The sequence below is a fragment of the Salvelinus alpinus genome, chromosome 9 (genome assembly GCF_045679555.1).
Source record: "Salvelinus alpinus chromosome 9, SLU_Salpinus.1, whole genome shotgun sequence".
Lineage (NCBI taxonomy): Eukaryota > Metazoa > Chordata > Actinopteri > Salmoniformes > Salmonidae > Salvelinus > Salvelinus alpinus.
The window spans coordinates 71041077-71064140 of record NC_092094.1 but is presented as its reverse complement, the minus strand read 5'-3'; the positions used below and the strand labels follow the sequence as shown (position 1 = coordinate 71064140).

At 44.9% G+C, this 23064-nt stretch overlaps 1 protein-coding gene across 2 annotated transcripts in view; it reads left to right on the top strand.

Annotated features, from left to right (window-relative positions):
• The window catches only part of LOC139530558 (protein quaking-A-like), an 83202-nt gene that overhangs the window by 9809 nt on the left and 50329 nt on the right, over positions 1–23064 (top strand). For both annotated transcript variants that reach the window (XM_071327077.1, XM_071327078.1), the window contains exon 2: positions 16076–16218. In XM_071327077.1, coding sequence (XP_071183178.1) covers positions 16076–16218 — 143 coding nt within the window. The remainder of the gene's footprint in view (positions 1–16075; positions 16219–23064) is intronic.

The window sequence follows — 23064 nt, the reverse complement described above, 5'->3', positions numbered from 1 at the left end:
AAGAGTCCATTTTAGACTTTTTTTTTTGTCATTTTTTTTCTCCATTCACTCCTCCCTCGTGTACACAAAGGCCTCAGGAATGAGGAAAGGATCCACATGGCTGCTTCGAATAGCTCCCATCCCACTCCTTCCAACACTCCCCCTTTTTTATTCTCTTCTCTCTGTCTCATTTGTTTTTGCTCTAGTCTGAGTCTATTGAGTCTTAGGGCTGGCTGTTGCTGCAGATGGGGCCTAACAATTAGGCTCCATGGGAGTTGCTGTGTTTGTCAGCGTTTCCCTCTTCATCTTTTAGTTTTGACACACCGAGCAGGAAGGTGGAGAAATTAGCCGTTTCTCGTTCTCTCTGCTTGCATTCTTTCCCTCTCTTCTGAGAGTAATGGCAAGCATTAGCGCCTAGCTGAGGAATTTAGGGTAGGTTGAAGTGTGCTTAACCGATAACACTTCGTTTTTCCAAATGCCTACTGTTAGTGAATTTTAACTCCATTTGATCTATATTACATTAACTGGAGACAAGCCCGATCTGCCTTGTGCATATCATGCAGGACTTATTTTTGGAACATTTAGTCCTGGAATACCCTGAAAGCTTTCTAGCTCCCCCTCCCGCTCATCTCCTCCATAAATGCTATAACCGATCCATTTTCCTGGCAGTTTGCAACCTTCGACTTCTCCTTGCAAGGCACAAGCTGCGTTTTTTAAATCAACAATGAATCATTTACCTGTCTCAAACTTGTTGTTTCTCTAACGCTTCTGTAGCTGAGCATTAACCTCCCCTCTGGGCGTATGAGACCATCATTAGCACTACACCATCAAATATGTAGAGGGTAGTGCCATTCAGATCCCTAGGCTCTGCCTGTTTCTCCCTGCAAAGGATGCTCCTTCATCTGTTTCTCTTGCCACACACCTACAGCAACTTGTTAACATTCTCCTTTCTATTGTCTGTGGAAGGGTGTGCCTGTCTTGTAAAGACTGACTTTACCTTGGTGGTTGAGTACGAATGTGGCTTAGTCCTCTCAATCCGTAAGCCTTAGCCTAGTTGTTTCCCCCTGGCAGTGAGTGCAGACCTCAGCTGAGAAATGGTGTTAATTTAATTCCAAAGAACAGGTTTGAGTGTTAATCGAGACTTGCTGTTGAGAGCAAATGCAAACGGTCAGGGTACCTTGAAGCAATATGTGGTGATAGTTGCTGAATTCCTCACTGCAGTTGCTCAAGTTAGTGCAGCCTTGTCCCGTCCCCTACCCTGAACTAGTGATTGCATCCGGTGATACCGGCAGAGCACCGGGAGGTTGACTGTAGCAGTGTTCTGCAAGTTTGCCTTCCTCTGCTCTCAATGTTGCCGACTGATAACTACAGTAGGGTCGCGAGCGTCTGTATGAAATTATAGAATTGCATATGGGCAGGTTGAGTGAACGCTCTTTTTCTAGAAGTATTTGTTCTGCTATTTTGCTGCTAGTTTGTTTTGCTGAAGGATTAGCCTGATTTTATCAGTTTGAGATTTATGACTAGATTACAAGCAAACACAATGGCTGTTTTTGTGCTTTTTTTTTTTTGTTGGTTTTAATTGGGGGAAACAAAAGCTTATTTAACACCATTACACAAAATGAAAGCATAAACAACATTCCCAGGGGGGAAATAATGGGAAATCATTGTGGCCCTAATGAAAGGGTTAGTGTGTCTCTAGCCACAGAGAATTGATTGATTGTGTGCACTGAATGGAAAGGGGAGCAAGGCCGAGAGGGTGTGGGCGATAAAAAGAAAATGCATATGTGCTCTGAATGAGGTCTTCTCCCAGGCTGAGGGGAAGGTCAGTTGCCCTCCCTCCCCCCTCAGTTCCACACAATGATCCCTTGTGTTGTAGGGCCAACAACCCACTGTCACTAATGGCACTGCCGTGCTAGTACCCACTACAACTGTCGTCCACTCTAAGTAGGGGCTGATAAAAGCAGTGGCCCTTCATAAAGATTACTAGGGAGGAGGAAAAAATAAATAAAATGTGTTAGATAAGATTACTATAATGGGATATCTGTATACGATGCTCTTGCTGTGTGCAGCAGTCCAAGAGTCCGTATCCTCTGGGCGTCTGAATCGATGCAGAGGCGCTGGCTGTTCTGTCACATTCAGGTGAGGTATCGTCCCGGGGCCCTAATCTGCAGCGATGGACTGCTCCCTGTTTCTCCAGCTCGCCTGGTAGTCTGTTTTCCCCCCATCCACCTTAATTTTCTCCTCTCGGGAAGTTCACGGATTGCGCTTGACACTGGTTCAAACTGTCGGTGGTGTGAGCATTTCCTCAACCCTTTTCCTTAAATTTTTATTGAGCATCTGACACACTCGATGAGAGGCTCTGGTTCCTTTTTCCTCCTCCCCTAGAATGAATATTATTGCATCCATTCTGTTTTGTGATCTGGTAAATGATGCACAGTATTTTTTTGCTCTCCCAAAAGAATCATAACATGAATGTATAATACACTGATTCCTTCTTGTGCAAAACGCTAACATGCTGACTACACTGGCCACGTGCATGTTGATTTTTGTCCATCCACACCAGATGTGATAATGACACGCAGGTTGAAATGCCAAAACGAGCTCTGAACCAACTATATTTATTTGGGGATGGGTCAAAACAAACATTCATGGACATTTAGCTTGCTGTTAGCTAATTTGTTATGGGATATAGACATTGGGTTATTTTACCAGAAATGCATAAGGTCTCTTTTCTAGATCTTTATAGAATTTTGAGTCACACAATCATTTTCTTTACTGACAATTAATCCACCGATAAAAGGAAACCTAGGTAGTTTCCAGTAATCTCTCCTCCAGCCGCCTTCTGTGGACTTGATATGGCGGTTGGCAACTAACTTTAAGGTGCGTTACTGTCACTAACTGGACTGGAGTGTGGACCTCAGTTCATCTTTTAATCACCCACACGGGTATCTACTCTTAAAAACCATACTGCCTTTGTAACAGTATAACTTTAGTACGTCCCCTCGCCCCGACCCATCGCTCCACAAGAGCCGCAAGGGGCAACCCTACTTCAAGTGACGTAACCAATTGAAACGCTATTAGCGCGTACCCGCTAACTAGCTAGCCATTTCACATCCGTTACACTCACCCCCCTTTCGACCTCCTCCTTTTCCGCAGCAACCAGTGATCCAAGTCAACAGCATCAATGTAACAGTATAACTTTAGTACGTCCCCTCGCCCCGACCTCGGGCGCGAACCAGGGACCCTCTGCACACATCAACAACAGTCACCCACGAAGCATCGTTACCCATCGCTCCACAAAAGCCGCGGCCCTTGCAGAGCAAGGGGCAACACTACTTCTAGGTTTCAGAGCAAGTGACGTAACTGATTGAAACGCTACTAGCGCGTACCCGCTAACTAGCTAGCCATTTCACATCCGTTACACCTTCTCCGCTCTGTCGACGTCTGGCACATTCTATGGCTGCTTGCTATTTCCTCCTAGTGCTCGCTCTCCCCCTCTGTTTTCTCCTGTCTCTTGCATGGCAGTAATTCTGCCTGAGGGGTACATTTCCTCTTATCTGAAGACCAGTGCTGACATTAAAGGCCTGTTACGGGGCCTGTCTATTTGCATTAGCCCTGGGTCACCCATTCTTCAAACCAGCCTCCCCTGCTCTGGGTTTCTCTAGACAAACCAGACTGCCCTGCTCCTCTCTTATCCCTCCCATCCTCAGACAGCCAGCACTCTGAAAACAATCAATGCTTAAACCCTTAAGCAGGACCAGGGACTCTGATGGCTTTCCTGACTCACTGCTGACAGATCAGGGCGGAAATTGTTTGCTTGTTGCTATGATATCCTGACCCACTTCTGCCCCCCCCCCCTTCCAAAACCTGATGAGCGCCTTGTTTCAGCGTCAACACGAACTGGTAGTTAATGCTTACTAGGGGATGACCAGGCAAAGAGCTGAGGCTGGTTTTCCTTCCCACAATCACCTGTCATCACAGCCTGTTCATATACAGCCACTGTTGAGCATCAAGTTTTGGCAGGTTCAACCAGACCTGCACAGTGTTATCCCCTTGCACGCAGCACGCAGCATATTATCCTATGTGAAGTTAGTGTCTAGCTGCTCTGTGCCCCAAGGCATCACATCGCGGCCATTATGTCACTAACGGCATTTAGTCTGTTTCTCTCCGGCCCTTGCCCTGGTGTAAACGCTCCCTGTCCTAGCGCGACCTCTATCCCTGCTAATTAAAGCCAAAGGAATGCTGTTGTGCTTCATTGTCTCTTACCCTTCTCACCAATGGATGTGATGGAGAGAGCCCTCTGCTCCTCTCCCCTTCACCACAACAGTAAGTCACAGGGCTGCCTTAATGGATGTCGCTCGACCAGCGACATCCAATTGGAAAGGCACAGATCGCTTTTGCCCGGCTCTATGGCGGAGGGGGAAAGCCCTATCGAGACAGTGACAATACTTGCCCTGCTCTGACCTCTGAGTGACTTCATTTTTTCCCCATAGTGCTGCCTTTGAAGGTGGTTTGTACAACTGCAAGGTGCAAGCGTCCTTCACTCTAGGGTAAAATGAAGGATGGGTTACGGGGAGGTCTTGTGTAATATTTTGGGGGGGTCCAGGAATAATTAGCCATCGGCGTGACAGGATGGCATAAACCCCCCCACACCCGTAGGATGTTATGGGGGCGGTTATCTTTTCTTAACACATTCCTTCCTCTTCTGACAGCTGGACATTTCCTGTCATTGTGGTGTGGCGGGGGGGGTTATGCTGTCTTCCTTGTTCTGTGTGTGTTTGTTTTCAGCCTGCTACTCTGCCCTGGCAAGCACCGAAGGGAAATGCTTCCTCTGGCGATCGTTACAGGCCTTCCAGTGGAAACATGTGGCCATGGCCTCTGTCTGCCTCTGTTCCCCTCAACAGACACATAATCAGCCCAACATCCCAGTCCTTTCCTGTTATTCCCCCCGTTAACTCGCATCCTAGAATGCTTAGCAGATGGCTTGTATTCTCTAAAGCAGTGTGGCCTAAGGGCCAGACTGAAGGTGGGTGGGTGGTGCTTGCTTCTCCTGCTGGATCAGCCATCGCGATGAGGAAGTGGGTTAACATAAACAGGGAGTGAGTCTGGAGAGTCGAGCAACACAGCACGTGTTTATTTTATTTTTTAAATGTATTTTATTTGCTCACAAATTCTGTGGTACATGAAGTCTGAAATGAGCGCCCTTGAAAAGGGAGAATAAAAGGGTGTGAGATTAATACCTCAGTTTAAGTCTGCAGAGACACAATCCTTACAAGTTTCTCTACAGAGCGGTCTGTTGGCTCTTGTTATGCTGCTGAAGGGTGGAGTTTCCCTCTTAACACAGCAGCCAAATTTTAGGCATAGTTTGGGAGTTTCTTTATCCTCCCCAGGCCCCAATCCTCTTTCCAGAAAGTATCCCCAAAGATGAATGGAAACATTTTAAACCATCTCTCACCTCAAAGCACTTTCCAATTTAATGCTACATTTCCTATCCCTTTTTGTAATGGTAGAAAAGCAGCAATAATGCATATCGTTATTGTTTAACTGGTGGCTGCATTTGGGTGCATTAGAATTACTAGTTGGTGAATTGCATCATTTGCAGGACTTGCTGAGTGGACCATTGGCATTAAGTGCTACCTTTTTTCTCCTTACATTACTGTTATGCTACATGAATGTTGGCATGTGGTTGCCAGTGGGAGGGATCCAATGGTGTTGTCAAGAGCAGCGTGAGTTAGTGTATTTTCCGTTACCCAGTGTCGCCGGCTTGTGGCGCTACGGGCAACATGGCTAGTGAGCACCCTGGGGGTGTCTTCCTAATGTACCTCCACGTGGAGAGTACTGAGAGCCCCGCGGCGGCCATTAACCTGTTGAGGCCACGGGTGCCGCTAGCGGCACTCCTCCCACATTCCATTGAAAAGGCAGAGCGGCAAATTCAAAAAACAAAATTGAAATATTTAACTTTCACACATTAACAAGTCCAATACAGCATTTGAAAGATAAACATCTTGTCAATCCAGCCAACATGTCCGATTTTTTAAAATGTTTTACAGAGAAAACACCACATATATTTATGTTAGGTCACCACCAAATAAAAAAAGACAGACAGACATTTTTCACAGCACAAGTAGGCTGCAGGTAGCATGCACAAGCCAACCTAACTAACCTAGAACCAACCTAAATAACCTAGAAAAAACTACCTCAGATGACAGTCCTATAACATGTTACACAATAAATCTATGTTTTGTTCAAAAAAATTGCATATTTTAGCTATAAATCAGTTTTACATTACTGCTACCATCATAGCTACAGTCAGAAATCGCACGGGAGTAGCCAGAGTAAATACAGACACCAACTACCTAATTACACATCATAAAACATTTCAGACAAATATATGGTGGATAGCTAATGAAAGACAAATATCTTGTGAATACAGACAATATTTCCGATTTTTTTAAATGTTTTACAGAGAAAACACCACATATTTATGTTAGTTCACCACCAAATACAAAAGACAGACAGACAGTTTTTCACAGCAACGGTAGCATGCAAGTAGCTAACCTAACTAACCTAGAACCAACCTAAATAACCTAGAAAAAACTCCCTCAGATGACAGTCCTATAACATGTTACACAATAAATCTATGTTTTGTTCGAAAAATGTGCATATTTTAGCTATAAATCAGTTTTACATTACTGCTACCATCCTAGCCACCATCACAGCTACAGTCAGAAATCGCACGGCAGTAGCCAGAGAAAATACAGACACCAACGTCAACTACTAATTACACATCATAAAACATTTCAGAACAATATATGGTGGATAGCTAATGAAAGAATAAGATCTTGTGAACAGAGCCAATATTTCCGATTTTTGAAGTGTTTTACAGCAAACACAATATATCGTTATATTAGCTTACTACAATAGCTAGCACACAGCAGCATTGCTTCTAGTCAAACGGTAGCATAGCACAGTTCGACAGATATATATGAAAAAGCATCCCAAATTGGGTCCTTATCTTTGTGGATCTTCCATCAGAATGTTCTCCAAGGGGTCCTTTGTTCAGAACCGACTATTTGGATCCATAACGAACGATTTCCCTCAGAATTAGCAAGCACCATTAGCTAGCATTGCTAGCCTCTCGTTCTTGAACCAATTCTTGCGTCGCATCACGTCAAGTCCAGAATAAATTTCAATAATATAATTAAACTATATTGAAAAAACATACTTTAAGATGATATTGTGACATGTATCAAAGAAAATCGAAGCCAGAGATCATATTCACCTTTTAAAAAGGTTCTTCAATGAGCCGAGTACAGGTCAGACTTCGCGCCCAGGAAATAAATAAAAGTGCGCACGTCTCAGTCCAAGACGTTGTGTTCAGTCCCTGGTCGAGATAATCAACTGATTTTTTCTCTCACTTCCGCATTACACCCAGGCGAAGGCGTATGACGTGTTTCTACAGTCATAAGTGACATGCCCTTTTATAGACAAGCTCCTGAAGAGAGAGTTCGCTTTTGGAAATCTCACTTCCGGTTAGGAAATGGTCTGTAAAAGGAGTTCTGTTTCACTTAGAGAAATAATTCAAACGTTTTTAGAAACTAGACTGTTTTCTATCCAATAGTAATAATAATATGCATATTGTACGAGCAAGAATTGAGTATGAGGCCGTTTAAAAATCATACGATTTTCTCCAAGTGAAAACAGCACCCCCTTGTCCTCAACAGGTTAAGAGGGAAGCCATTATGACTCTGCATTGGCCAGGCTCTCCTTGTGTGTGTGCGCTGTCCTCCAACAGCAGACCTCTCCCTGTGCAGCAAACAGGCACTCCCATGCCTCATTGAGCTGATACCGTACCCCCGTTCGCACCCAGACCATAAAGCAGTTCCACATGTTGTGATCCCCTGTTCTAATTTTAGTAGCAGGGCTTAATAGCTCTGCAGAGATCCTGAGGTCTCTTCGTTTTCAGATCTGGTAGTGGATAGGTGGCTTTGGTACTAGTAGAGCTCGTCTTTGGGAATGCTCACAAATGTTCAGGTTTAAATTTTTTGCTCAATAATTTGGAATCGGGGGGGAAAAAGCTCCTCCCTTGCGACAACCATTGGCTGAGATGTTGGCTAGCAATATTGCCAAATTAGCACTTCAGTTCTGCATTAGTCATTTGAGTCAGGCCTATACGCCTACCTTCTACTCACTGGCTGTCCAGTCAGACTTCCACAGCCATGCCGAATTTCCATCTCGCTGCCTGTTCTTTTCTTGCCAACAGGATAGGAAATGATGACTACAACAGCCTGCTTTGGTCTGTGGCACTTTACACGGACCCAGGGATTCGCCAAAGCTGTGGGACCCAAATGCATGACTATTCCTCCTGTGTGAATGTCTGTTTTCATTGTCTAATTGACACGCTGACCAGCTATGACACATACTATTGGAGTCGTCATGCTGCCGCAACCCGCTGCCAAGAGGCACATTAAGCCACGTTTGTCAGATTTTCGGCTGCTAGCGCCAGCAACCTCAAACTGCTATTATTTTCTCTTTCGCTGACAAATGTTGGCTTCCGTCAGAACACCAACACACTGACTATCCAATCCTTGGCTAACTGCCGGAATGCTTCAAATAACTCGCAGGGAAGAAGTGATCAGAGGAAAAGGGATTTTTTTTATTTATTCCCCTCAACCAGAAAGCTTTAAGCTTCTCAAATAGTCAAGTTTGGCTTGAAACTGGTAAAGGGTCTACTATTTGTACTGTTTCTGCGCTGAGGTGATTCAACCCTTTTTTTCTTTTTTTTTTATTGTTGTGGAAATGATCCACAAAGGACCTGCACAGTACATGTAACGGTCATTTCGATATCCTTTTCCTGCCATTACAGAAGCAGCTCTGCACCCGCTCATTATTGACTGTCATCGAGCAGAACGTGCTGCTTTTCAGAAATGTGTATGTGTTCTCTACTCCATGCAGGCTTACACTTTGTCCCTACCCAATTTATGCAGCTAACTGTGTTTGGGAAGTACTGTGAAGCATCGAACGACCGAACAAAATTTGTGCTGTTGTATTTCCTTGGCTCACATTAGGCCCAGTGGAGAGATGGACGATTGAGATGCCTTGTTACTCCAGTCGTTTATTGAGTAGCCTATCTGCTCAAAGAACTGGCGCCGGAGGTTTTTACTCCGACTGCTTAGCAGAGTCCTGCAAACATAAATCTTTCACTGTCTCGCCTGGGAAACTGCAGTGTCATTCCTTTCAATGGCAGTTTAGTGCTTTCATTTTGTTTTGGCCCAGCAATTACATCGGCCCCTGAGAATATTGAGGCCTGCCTAGCATCTGCCACAGTCATCATCCATCTCACTGGTCAATGCACGTCTTGGCCGCTAACTCGGATTATAGAGAAGCTAACGCTGAAACTCAAGTGTTTTAATTGACGAGACTGCTGTGGGTCCCCGATAAGAGCAGAAATAAATGTTTTCATGGCTCAATCTCCCGCATATTAGATTTTTGTTCACCTTTTTTAAGAGCCCTTTTCTCATACCTTCCGCCGCAAAGCCTTAACTGTTGAAGTGTGTCGCTTTGGATAAAATCGTCTGGGACTGAATAAAGGGAAGGGAATGCATTAAGGCCAAATATATGTTCGCTCCTGTGCTTTGTGATAGCTAAAGTGCGCCGCTACAAAGTGGATAAACGTGTACCTTTGCGAAGGCTCTTCTCCACCACCGCGGGGGTGTATTATTAATTTTATTTTTTTAAGCGGCCGTCTTTCTTACCCTTTCCTCATCTGACGTCATGGGCTGGAGAACAGCATTATGGCGGACTGAATCCCTACCTGGATTTGGCTTGGCGTTCACCTGTCCCAGTTCTTTCTTATCCTTTCTCCTGTTATGTGGTGTGCTGGACACAGTTTATTCTCTGACATAAGGGCTCAGGGGTTGTCAAGAGGACAGCCTCTTCCAGAGAGCTGCAGCAGGACGAGGACGACGCATTTAATGTCTCTACGGAACTCTTTATTTTTAGACTTACTAATGATCCATTGTCCCAGACCTCATGGATCTTGTTTAGATTGCTGCTCTCTGCCCTTAAACCTGATTAGATTATTCCCCTCTGCTGTTTCCACCGGTTCCTTTCTAGGGCAATTGGAGACCCATGACTCTTCGCAGTTGTGACTGTAAAATTGTGTTTGACTGCAGGCCTATGTCATCTTTGCATCTCTACCAAATAAAATGTTCCTTCCATCTCTTGTTCTCCTTCCTAAGCTTTCCATGCCTGAATCCTCCCCCCTTCAAGCCTGATTCTCGCCTACCCTAGAACATGACTACTACGACTTGATTGTTTACACCGAGTAGATGAACACGACACCGCGGTCTGCTCTGTGCTCAGAAATGCACGCTCTCGCTCCATCAGATCCCTTTAGTAAAAGCCTTCTTTTCCAGAACCTACACCCCAGGGGTGTACAGCCATGTGGGTGAGAATTTGATCTCTTACTGCTGACTTAGCTCGGGTTGACGTGAGGAATTGGCCTGCTAGGATCCAAAGACTACATAGGGAGAAAAGCATCAGCTCCGAGTCACTGGGAGCGATTTTCCAACGGGGCAATACAAATGGACTGTATAAAAATGTGAAATATTTTTGATTGGTGTGGGAATGTGCTTGAAAACAGGGTTAGAATATATAGGCCTAGTTATTGATGTCACAGTATTGACGGTCAAGCATGAGCGGTATACGGGGTATTTGGAAAGTCATGGGATGGGTTTTCAATATCCTTAACTATTTATTTGACGTTTTAAATGTGTAGCTTAAGTAAATACCTGTAGTCAACTTGTTTGTCTTAGATGAAGAACATTGCATTCATTTCAGCTGTCACATTATTGTGTAGCTTATGGTCGTCATGTGGTTTACGTGTGAGTCACTCACTGTTGTGCAGCATGCTCCAGGTGATAATTACAGTATGAAATTCACAACTAAATGTTTACCAGTTATAAGAAATCTAAGTTAATTGTCTAAAATTTGGTTTGCTCATTTAGTAGCTAGTTAGCCATGTGGTTTGTCTTCCTAAATCATGCATTTGGTTGGTAACCACAGAGAATCCCCTCCTGGCTCAAGAGCCTTGCTGACTATTTGTTTTGTGCATGCAGCAAACTTAGTGTCCTTTTTTCTTCTATAGTTTAGGTCCAACTGTACAATATGTTCACAATGCGCTCGTTAGCATTCTCTATGGAATTGTACATGTTTGAAAACCTTTGTATAACAGAGAATCAGTGGGGTTTTGAAAGTGCCCCTTGTGTTCAGTGCTGGTATTACCGAAGGCCAAAGTCGTTATGACTATCTGGATACCGCCCAAGTCTAGTTGTCTGTGTGCTCTCAATAGCCCTATCATAATGCTGTTGAACTGCTGCTTTCACTGCGTTTAGGCCATGTTCTCATACGGTTTTCCTCCCCTATAACAGTAGAAATCCTTTTTTTTTTTTGTGTGTGTTAAGACTACAGACTGACATTTTCTTGGCACCGAATGGGCTCAGGAGTGGCGCAGCGGCACCATCTCAGTGCAAGAGGCGTGCGTCACTGCAGTCCCTTGTTCGAATCCAGGCTGCATCACACCCGGCTGTGATTGGGAGTCCCATAGGGCGGTACACTGTTGGCCGGGTAGGCAGTCATTGTAAATAAGAATTTCTTAACTTCTCTGGGATAGGTGTGACGGTAGCGTCCCACTTGGCCAAAAGCCAGAAAAAATGTAGCGCGCCAAATTCAAATATTACTATAAATCAATCTTTCATGAAATCACACATGAAAGACACCAAATTAAAGCTACACATGTTGTGAATCCAGCCAACATGTCTGATTTCAAAAAGGATTTACGGGGAAAGCACACCAGACAATTATGTTAGCTCAGTACATAGCCACAAAAACAGTCATTTTCCCAGCAAAAGATAGGAGCCACAAAAAGCAGAAATAGAGTAAATGAATCACTAACATTTGATGAGCTTCATCAGATGACACTTATAGGACATCATGTTACACAATACATTTATGTTTTGTTTCGATAATGTGCATATGTATATCCACAAATCTCGGTTTACATTGGCGCCATGTTCAGAAATGCCTCCAAAATATCCGGAGTAATTGCAGAGAGCCACGTCAAATAACAGATACTCATCATAAACTTTGAAAGATACATGTTTTACACAGAATTAAAGATACACTTGTTCTTAATGCACCCGCTGTGTCAGATTTAAAAAAAACTTTACGTAAAAAGCACACCATGCAATAATCTGAGACGGCGCTCAGATTTAATAACATTTCTCCGCCATGTTGGAGTCAACAGAAATACGAAATTACATCATAAATATTCCCTTAGATTATATTCATCAGAATGCACTGCCAGGAATCCTAGTTCCACAATAAATCGTTGTTTTGTTCGATAATGTCCATTGTGTCCAATTAGCTACTTTTGCTAGCATGTGTAGTACACGTGTCCAAACGCTCGCGCAGATGCAGGCAAACGTCGGACGAAAAGTTATATTATATATAAAGTTATATTACAAGTCGAATTAACTGGTCAAACTTAGTAGAGAATCAATCTTCAGGATGTTGTGATCATATATATCCAATAAGGTGCCAACCGAAGAATTCTTTTTAGTCTATAAGTAATGGAACGCATGGCGATATCATGAGGAATGCGGGTGACCAAGAACTGTCAATCTGCCAGACCACTGACTCAAACACCTCAAATCCGGTCCCACATCACAGTATAGGCTTCATTCAGCGTTCTACAGACTGTTGACATCTAGTGGAAGTTGTAGGAAGTGCAAACAGATCCATATATTACAGGGAATTGAATAGGTGATGACTTTAACATCGACCAGTCTCAGAATTCTCACTTCCTGTTTGGATTTTTTCTCAGGTTTTTGCCTGCCATATGATTTCTGTTATACTCAGACCATCATTCAAACCGTTTTTGAAACTTCAGAGTTTTCTATCCAATAGTAATAATAATATGCATATATTAGCACCTGGGACAGAGTAGGAGGCAGTTCACTATGGGCACGCAATTCATCCAAAAGTGAAAATGCTGCCCCCTATATCAAAAGTTAACTGACTTGCCTAGTTACATAAAATAAAAACATAAGTGCAGGAACTAGAAGGTAGGAAAGAGATGAGACTGCTCTGAGCCAATGGTGTTTTGGAAGCGGTGAAGTGTCAAGTCAAATGCTGTGTCTGTTCTGTCTTTCAGCACAGTGCAGGTGATCTCTATCCATCTCACTCTCACTTTGACTCCTCCTGCCACTCAAGGTCAAGTTTATATTTTTTTGTCATATCAGGAGTCAAGAGCAGAGTTCAACTCTGTGTTATGCAATAGGCAGACCTGGCGATTCGGTGTGTGCAGCAGACCGAAGGCTGACTCTGGCACTTTGAAACACTACAAACTAAGCTGAGTGGGTGGGGGTGAAGGGAGGCCAGGGGGATCTATTACTACCTCATTTAACCTTACGCACGCACACACAGAGGTGATACATGGACTGCCATACCTTTTCCTCTCCACTCATCCTTAGTCTCCTAGACCTTCTATGCTAACATCAAAGTAGTTTCAGATGGCTGTGTGTATGTGCTTCAAACAGCACTGGGTAAAGTTGCATCAGCTGAATTGCTGTCAGTTCTCCTCCGTTACTGCCCAAGTTATCCAGCTGTTCTTTCTCCATTTTGGATTGAATGATCCTTAGTCTCTACCTTTTTGACTAGCCACACGTCGCCAGGGTGGACAAACACAAATTATTTATTCGCAAGTGCCCAGGCGGGGTCATTCTTAGGTTAGCCCAACGTTTGGGAAAAGACTTGGTGCGAGGATTTCGATGCCGGTGAAATGATGTTGTCAAGTGTTGTGCTCCTCAGGCTGATTGCCCGGCCTCTATGTTAATGTGACATTTTAGCAGGAGGAAATAAAATTAGGCCGGGGGGGGGGGGGCCTTTTGTAAAGAGGCTGTGCTTGTCAGTCTAGAGGGAGGAACGTTACAAGTTGTTGGCTGGGTTGCCAATTTCTAAGCCTTTCAAACCTGATGAACCCCGGTGCCTGGCCCTCCTACGAATCCCACCCTGGGATGCTTGAGTACACACACACACACACACACACACACACACAACCTATGCTCTAGGCAGAATGAACCACCTCTCCACAGCTTACCTTTTAGCATCTCATCACCACTGAGTCCTGTGACCATACGGCTGCAATAGCCCACCAAGGTCATCCCCATGGTCCCAGCTGGACCAAATTCATTAGGTCACACCGTAGCCAAACGTTTTTACAACGGAAAACAAAAGTTCGCCTTTTCTTATTGGACAAATTCCTGTCCGTCCCACATACTACACCCTTCTCTACTCAAACAGATCTGTGAGAATTGCATAGTTCAACTAAGTCCTGGCCCCCCCAAAAAAATGTCAACGTTTAACTATTAATTGGTCTGGCCTAAGCTTTCAGTCCTTTATCCAGGGAAGGACCTAGCTACTTAGCGGTATTGTCTGCACTCCCCATTCCACTATTAATTCATACATCGACAGCTGAATAGATTTGTCATGTCACCCTAATGGGGAGGACTTATGTCATCTCAGTGGTCTGCTCTGTAACCCTTGAAGGTATGGATCTGTGAGATTCTCCTGAGCTGCTTGCCAGGTGTTCCTTTTTCTATGGTCAGGAAATCCCTTTCAACTGCCACTTGTTTTTGGTCTTCCAATTTGTAAGTCGCTCTGGATAAGAGCGTCTGCTAAATGACTTAAATGTAATGTAAATGTCTTCAGGTCCTCTACGTGTGTTTTTATAACCCCCTCTCTTCACAAGCCCTGCTTCTCTGCGTGGTGCTACAGCAGTTGAGGGACTATGGCATTTGGTGTTAGCATTCAGGGTTCCTTTGGCTGTGGAGGTGATTTCCATCCCCTGTCATTCGGGATCTGGTATTGATGTCTATGATGCGGATGTTTTAATTGAAGGGCTGCCTTTCGAGGCCCACCCCAGGCTTCTTTCTACCACTCCCCCTCAGATGGCCTCTGTTTCCTCTGCCTCGGTAGTTGTTGTGATCTCCCATTGGAGTCACGTCTCCCCCCCCCCCCCCACCTCCATTAGTCTAAAATGAATTCTCTCCGATCCAGTTTGGCTAAACTTCCTACAAAGGTGCGTGTTGGGATTTTACCTCAATTGAATTAGGAATGCTGTGAAAGCTAAACATTTACTGAAATGCAGTGTGGTCCACAATGGGGGGGGTGGGCGCCTAAATCTGAAATAGGACATGGGGCCTAGCTAATTTGTCAGGACCAGGCTCGAACATAACAGGCACTTTGGTTGAGGGATGGTTTGTGAACATCAACTGGTGGTTGCGGAATACATTCCTGGTTAAAGGGGCCGTGTGGCCAGGGATGTGGGATGCAGCGTGACCAATGGTTGTCCATCCTGTAGTTAAGCTACAGAACACCGTGCAGCCCTGTCCTTCCTCATCTGGCCCAACTGAACATCATAAATGAATCCCATGTCTCAACACCCCCCCTGGGGAGACACTGACTGCATGTCTCAGCTATGTGTGTGACTTGGTGTATATGGGGTTCTAGTATTTCTGAGGCTGTATTTGCACTATGTAGGCATTAATAGTGTGTGTGTGTGTGTGTGACTGGAATTGTCTCGCTGTGGGTTGGTCCCTGCCTTTGGTCCATTTGTTTTACCGGACAGGCTGATCTAAACTGAAGGCACATCTCCCCTTGAACGATTGGCTCGCTCCTATTCCCCGTTCTCTGCTGCTGCCCCCTTAAACACACTATTTCACTAGACGTACCACCAGACATGCTGTCTGCGCTAGTTTTAACCCCTCACACGCCACAACTCCCTAGACCTCATCTAACAAATCCTCAATGGTTTGATCGAACACACACAGCAATGGGTCGTACTCAATAGTGTACACTGTAGTGAAACATTTCCAAATGTTGTGCAGTGTAAAATGAAAACGAGTTCTGATGGTACCTTTCCCATTTCACTCCGCTTTGAACCGACTCGTGTAGTATTGTCTTGACTATTTTCCATAGCATTAGTTTTGTTCTGCGTACAATCCTCAAACTGCGTGTTGCTTTTGTCTTTCAGAGATCAACAGAGTGAGGAAAGAAATGTACAATGACACCGCGAACGGCCTGGTAGAGAAACACCCTCTGGATTTACCTGAGGCCATGGGACCTATCATTCACCTGCAGGAGAAGCTCTTTGTGCCTGTAAAAGACTACCCCGACGTAAGTGATGACACTATCTGCATGCACACTTAAACACTACATGAACACACAGGCTACTTGTACACGTGCAATTTTGGATTTAGCCCCATCAGTGACTAAACCGAAGGACAAAGGAGTCTTCTGTCCCTATTTTCTCCCAACTATAACTCCCTACTATCCTTCGTTGTTACACAGAATACCATTGAATGCTACTTTACCTCATAGCGTTGAACTACTCGAATGCCACATTTTCGCTCCACTAGTAGCCTGTTTGATGTTGCGGTATCATTAAAGAGAAATTCTACTCTGCAGCCGCAAGGCTAAATGAGCTACCTCCAAGGAAAACCACACTCCTGGCTGTTTACGAGTTAGTTACCCAAATGGGCAGAGAAAGAAGGGAGAGGAGTGGAACAGGAGGGGGGGTGATAGACTACCATTCTAAAAATACACGGGAAGTTGAAAATTGACGGCTTACCACTCGAGCCCTGAATAGCCCCTGGCAGCGTCCAGCATTGAGACTGGACGGGGTGGTGAGGATGGTTATAACTGGATAGAGGGCACTACAAAGACAGGTCTGGATAGGAGCAGACTGGCACTGTTACTCTAGCTGCAGACGTCATGATGGGGGGGGGGCGGTTGAGGGCCATGGTGAAGATGTCGGAGATGTGTGCTTATGTGCACACTGACTGTGAGGAGTTTGACAAGTGGGGTCATGAGGTGTGGGCGGGCGTCCGTACCTTTCCCCGGGCAGCCACCATCCACCTGTGCACGGTACTAATCGTACTGGGTGGCACAGAAGGATGCCCGTTTCACGTCTCTAAGAGCAACATTTCTCTCCCCTCCCCCAGTCGCACGGATTTGGAGGGACAGGCAGCGGAGAGGCCCAGCCAGGCGTGAAATGCATTTTCCCCCTGACAGAGCTGATAAAGGGACCCACTCTTCCCGCACCCCAACCTGTTCCAACCCAGTCTTCCTGCTAGTCCCACCAGGCCCTACATACCTCTCTGGCTCAGCCTAATATCCAGGCCCTATACCAGCCCCAAATACGATTCCCAAAGCCATCAGTCGATCCTCCTAAATCGAATGGCCTCCTTTGGGAAAAACTGACGCCGTGACATATTGTCTTACCATTATCCAGACTTTCACCAGATATACAGTTGAAGTCAGACGTTTACATACACACTTAGGTTGGAGTCATTAACTTGTTTTTCAACCAGTCCACAAATGTCTTGTCCTAACCGACTTGCCAAAACTAGTTAACATCTACTTTGTGCATGAAGCAAGTAACTTTTCCAACAATTCTTTAGACAGAATTTAATTTACTGGATCACAATTCCAGTGGGCCAGAAGTTTACATACATTAAGTTGACTGTGCCTTTAAACAGCTTGGAAATTTTCAGAAAATGTCATGGCTTTAGAAGCTTCTGATGGGCTAATTGACATCATTTGAGTCAATTGGAGGTGTACCTGGTGGATGTATTTCAAGGCCTACCTTCAAACTCAGTGCCTCTTTGCTTGACATCATGGAAAAATCTAAAGAAATCAGCCAAGACCTTGGGAGAAATTTCCATACGCCTGAAGGTACCACGTTCATCTGTACAAACCATAGTATGCAAGTATAAACACCAAGGGACCATGCAGCCGTCATACCGCTCAGGAAGGAGATGCGTTCTGTCTCCTAGAGATTAACGTACTTTGGTGCGAAACATGCAAATCAATCCCAGATCAACAGCAAAGGACCTTGTGAAGATGCTGGAGGAAACGGGTAAAGAAGTATCTATATCCACAGTAAAACGAGTCCTATATCGACATAACCTGAAAGGCTGCTCAGCAAGGAAGAAGCCACTGCTCCCAAATCGTCATTAAAAAAAGCCACACTACGGTTTGCAACTGCACATGGGGACAAAGATTGTACTTTTGGAGAAATGTCCTCTGATCTTATGAAACAAAAATAAAACTGTTTGGCCATAATGAGCATCGTTATGTTTGGAGGAAAAAGGGGGAGGCTTGCAAGCCAAAGAACACCATCCCAACCGTGAAGCATGTGGGTGGCAGCATCATGTTGTGGGGGTGCTTTGCTGCAGGAGGGTCTGGTGCACTTCACAAAATAGATGGCATCATGAGAAGGAAAATGATGTGGATATATTGAAGCAACATCCCAAGACATCAGTCAGGAAGTTAAAGCTTGGTCGCAAATGGGTCTTCCAAATGGACAATGACCCCAAGCATACTTCCAAAGATGTGACAAAATGGGTTAAGGACAACAAAGGAAAGGTATTGGAGTGGCCATCACAAAGCTTTGACCTCAATCCTATAGAAAAGTTGTGGGCCGAACTGAAAAAGCGTGTGCGAACAAGGAGGCCTACAAACCTGACTCAGTTACACCAGCTCTGTCAGGAGGAATGGGCCAAAATTCAACCAACTTATTGTGGAAGGCTACCCAAAACGTTTGACCCAAGTTAAACAATTTAAAGGCAATGCTACCAAATACTCATTGATTGATGAAAGAAATAAAATCTGAAATAAATAATTCTCTTTACTATTATTGACATTTCACATTCTTAAAATAAAGTGGGGATCCTAACTGACCTTAGATGGGGAATATTTACTAGGATTAAATGTCAGAATTTGTGCATCTGAGTTTAAATATACTTGGCTACGGTGTATGTTCACCTTCGGTTTAACCGGTACCTACATACATGGCGTACCCATGGGTTGTGTTACAGCGCTATAGGTATTGGTGCACGGCCTATAACCCCTATGCAAGCTGACGTGGGGAGACTGAGTGGCAGCGCTGCCTTTGGTACCTAGACCGTCGAATGGTGGGACATGCCTCAAACACACGCGGACACAGCAATGTACCCCCCCCTGTTTTCCTCGGCGTGCCATAGTTGCGCTTACTCAGAGCACGGCAATGCCAGGGCTAAATTAATTTGAGTTCCCCCTTGTGTATAGGGTGAGTCACCGTGTGGTCTGAGGAGCACTGCTCGACCGCTCGTTCTCGTCATCCCTCTGTCTCTGTGCGAGTGTTTTTGGGGAATACTACCATCGGTTTAGTTAACAGAACAGCACATGGCCTTAGTCACTTGCTGACGTCAAACGAAAGCAGAAATATTCAAATATCCTGAAGCCTAAAGAGTGTAGCCAGCTATTTTTTTTAATGACCACCACCGCAGTTTCCCAGTCAGTAGATATTCATTGTTTTGCCAATGCTATTCTTTTCATAGAGAAAGGGTGGATATGTTAGTCTAGCTGTTAGCTTAGCAGCTAAACAGAAGAGGGGCAAGCTGGGTTGCCTTCTGTGACGTGAGGGCCTGGAAAAAGGGGGCCTACTTTCTCCTAGGTCTGACGAGCTATCCCACTCCTGTCTAAACAATCGGTCTGCATTCAGACCGTCATCCCCGCTGTTTCTTTGCTGTTCTGAGGTGCAGAATAATATGAACAGACCTTTGCTGTTCTGAGGTTACTGTAATGATTATTAGCTGAGGGGAATTTTCTTCCTCACCTTTGAGTGATTTGCCAATTCTTCCCCGCAGGATACATACTCTTCTTGCGTCTCAAATGGCAACCCATTCCCTTTATAGTGCACTACTTTTGACCAGAGCCCATCAGGCTCTAGTCAAAAGTAGTGCACTGTAGAGGGAATAGGGTGCCACTTGTGACGTAGAGTGCGCCGAGCTCCTAAGACAATGGTTCTGCTTTCCAAGTCCACATATTGAGCTCTTGGCATGACACAGCTGCCGCTGAAGATTTATCTTTATAATCCTTACCTCTCCTCAATCTTCTCTTTCCTTATCCCCCCCCCTCCAATTTTTTTTCCCTTTCCACATTTTCATATCCTTCCCCAGTTTCCACTTCTGTCCCTTTTTTGTCCTCTGCCATTCCTTCCCCTCCCCTTTCCATCCCTTCTTTCTGCCACTTCCCTCATGCACGCTCTCCCTTCATCTGTCTCGTTACATCTTTCTCTCAGCCATTTTCTTCCTCTCGTACACTCCAGCCCCAATACCAAGTAATTAGATTGTCTTGGTCCCTTGCTGCAGTGCAGCATGTCAATTTCACCGAAATAACTTGTCCTGCGAAGACGACCGTGTTATAATTCCCTTTGCATGGAATGTGCACGCTGAGGTGTGAGCTCTAGAGTATGTGTGTTTGCACACACAGATGTTTGCTGATGTCATCAGCACTGCACCTTCGAAGCCTGGCATCCCATCACTCACGGAGGCGACTGCAGGTCAGGAGGGGAGTGATGGTCCATCAAATTCAGTTTAGCCCCCTTGCAGCCTGGGATGGGCTGCAGAAACCCTCACCCTCATTCCTTCCTCTGACCTCCAAATGGAGTCACTTCACTCCCTTGTTCCTTTACTCACCCCATTTGTGTCTCCCTTCCACACCCCTGAAGATCCCCAATGGGTTGTGTGTAGAGTAAGGGATTGTGGGTGTCTTTCTAGGCTGAGGTAAGCCTAGCCCCCACCTGCTTGAGGCTGCCTGCTGAGTTTATGAAATGGGACACCCTGTTGGACGTAGGCTGTTGAGCAACTGGTCTGGAAAACGGGTCAAACTGGAAAGGGTTCTTTTTTTAAGGAGCCGTTGGCCGCCTATAGATCCTCTGGCTGTGTTGCCTAAGCATGCTTTGGCTTTGCATAAAATTTAAATGACTAGGTTAGATTCCAGCCAACATTAGTTGACAGATTGTTAGTCCATTGTGCCGTCTTTAGATTCAATAATGTTCTTCTCTGCCGCCAACTTAATTCTAGGATGTTTGAGGTCTGTTTTTATTATTCTTCATTCAAATAAGCCTCATCTCGTCCCCTCCCCCACTAGAATGTGCTGTCTGGCGTGACTGTCCCTAACTTTACTGTAGTCTACCACGGCTGTTGTGGGTTTAAAAATAATTTAGGCCTCAGTCGCCGCGGCTGCAACGGAACCTGTTGGCACGGTAACAGCTGTTTGAACCCCCCCCATTCTTAATTTGCAGGTTCTTACTGGGGATTTGAAGCAAAATGACTCCAATTGAGCCTCTCAAATGACTTCCCAGTGTTTTGTTGATGAATCGGTGCTTTAAAAAAGCAATCGCTGTGGGCTCTTATTAACCCGTTTAGAAAGTGGAAGGTGTTTATTTACTCCCCATTTGCTCAGATTATTTTGTCACTTTCGTGTTAGTCAGTTTATGTATATTTTTGGTAGGATTTCTTATTATCCCCCATTTTTGGAAGTCATTGAAGATTTTAGACCGCTGCCACCATATGAAAAAAATGAAACACTTAGCGTTGCCGGTGGGTAGGGTCTGTTTTGATTTTCCTAACCTATTTGTGGAGATGACACCTCCCCCTCTCCCTGTAACAACAATGACTTTACACTAAGCGACAGCGTCGTGAAAAATAGTCTAAATTTATTTTTATTTTTTTATAAACGTGTCACAATTGATCTGCCTCAATAGAAAACTGCTCCCGTTCAGCATAAATCATTCTGTGGGCTGGAGGGAAAGGCTCTGAGTGAGCCTGAGTGAAATAATGCAAAATAGAGTGCCAGTGTCGTATCTAGTTAATTTCTGTGTGCAGAGCTGATTTTACCTCAGCGATCGCCGCTGCTAGGGACATTAGAGGCCACTGTGGACACATTCTTTTGGCAGGTGGGCAAGAAGCCTGCAGCAATACCCACCCCTGTGTGTCATTGGGTGAGCGCTGTGACAAGTAGGCGTCCTTTTACCCAGAGTGACAAGGGAGAAAGGAGATGCGTTAGGAAACAACGCATCCTTCTGGTGTACCACTCTCCCCGTCAGCCATAATGATCAGTCAAGGTCCCACTGCCATTTCGGCTCCATTGTCTTCTCTACAACCAGCAGGTCTTCACAACCCAGCAGGGGCTAGTGGGATTGTACCATTACGCTCACCCCCATTTTTGACTCTTGGGTATTTTTTTTTTGTTCATAAAATGCGTGATGTCTATTAGCTGTAGTATAGGGTCTGAAGGCGTCCTTTCCACTTAGAAGTTTACTTGAGTGTTAGCCACAGAGTGTGAAAAGGTAATTTCATCAGAGGGAAAGAACTGAGAAGGGAGCGTGTTGTAGGCGGTCTAGTGCACTGACCCTGGGCCGGGTCCCTCCACAGAGAAAGTAATTAAGCGGGGCCCCGTGGGAAACATGTCATTAGACATGGCCACACACCACACTAATGGAACTGGAGATGGGCTGGTAGGGACTCATTTGAATTGTTCGTTTTTTTTAAATAATACTTTTTTTTAAATGTTACATTTTTCTGATGAGGATGGAGATGATTGAGGATTTCTGTACTCTACCTAAAGCCTATGATCTATCACAGCCCAAACATGATTTAAGTCTGGTTGGAGTGGATTAGTGTTTGTTGATCAGAGAAGGACTGATGAAAAGAGGGAGTCGAAAGATGTTGTGATGAATGTGGATCCAGATCTGTGTATGTATTTTCCCTGTGGTGTAGACTAGTGAGAATGAAGTGTAAAACAAGCAGGTTCTTCATGAGGGATCAAACATCAGTAATAGACCTGTTGCGGGTGGATTAAACATGACGTAGGAGTCACTCCGCATCCCAACCACCACAGCGACTGCTGTCGGGAAGGCGATCAGCAAGCACACTCATTCACTTACCCTTGGCCTACACACATACTCGTACGCAACCGCACAAACACACACACCCACTTGGCCTTCTTACATGCTCCATTCACACCCAGCCCGTCTGTAACAATCTACATACAGAAATCATACCTGTGCTTGTACAGTGTAATATTGCATTGACTGTCAGTGTTTTTGTCTTCTGGTAAGTTTGAAATCCATTCAGGGGCATCCCAGATAGGATCGGAACAAATAACAATCCGGTTTAGCTCTGCAAGCACAGT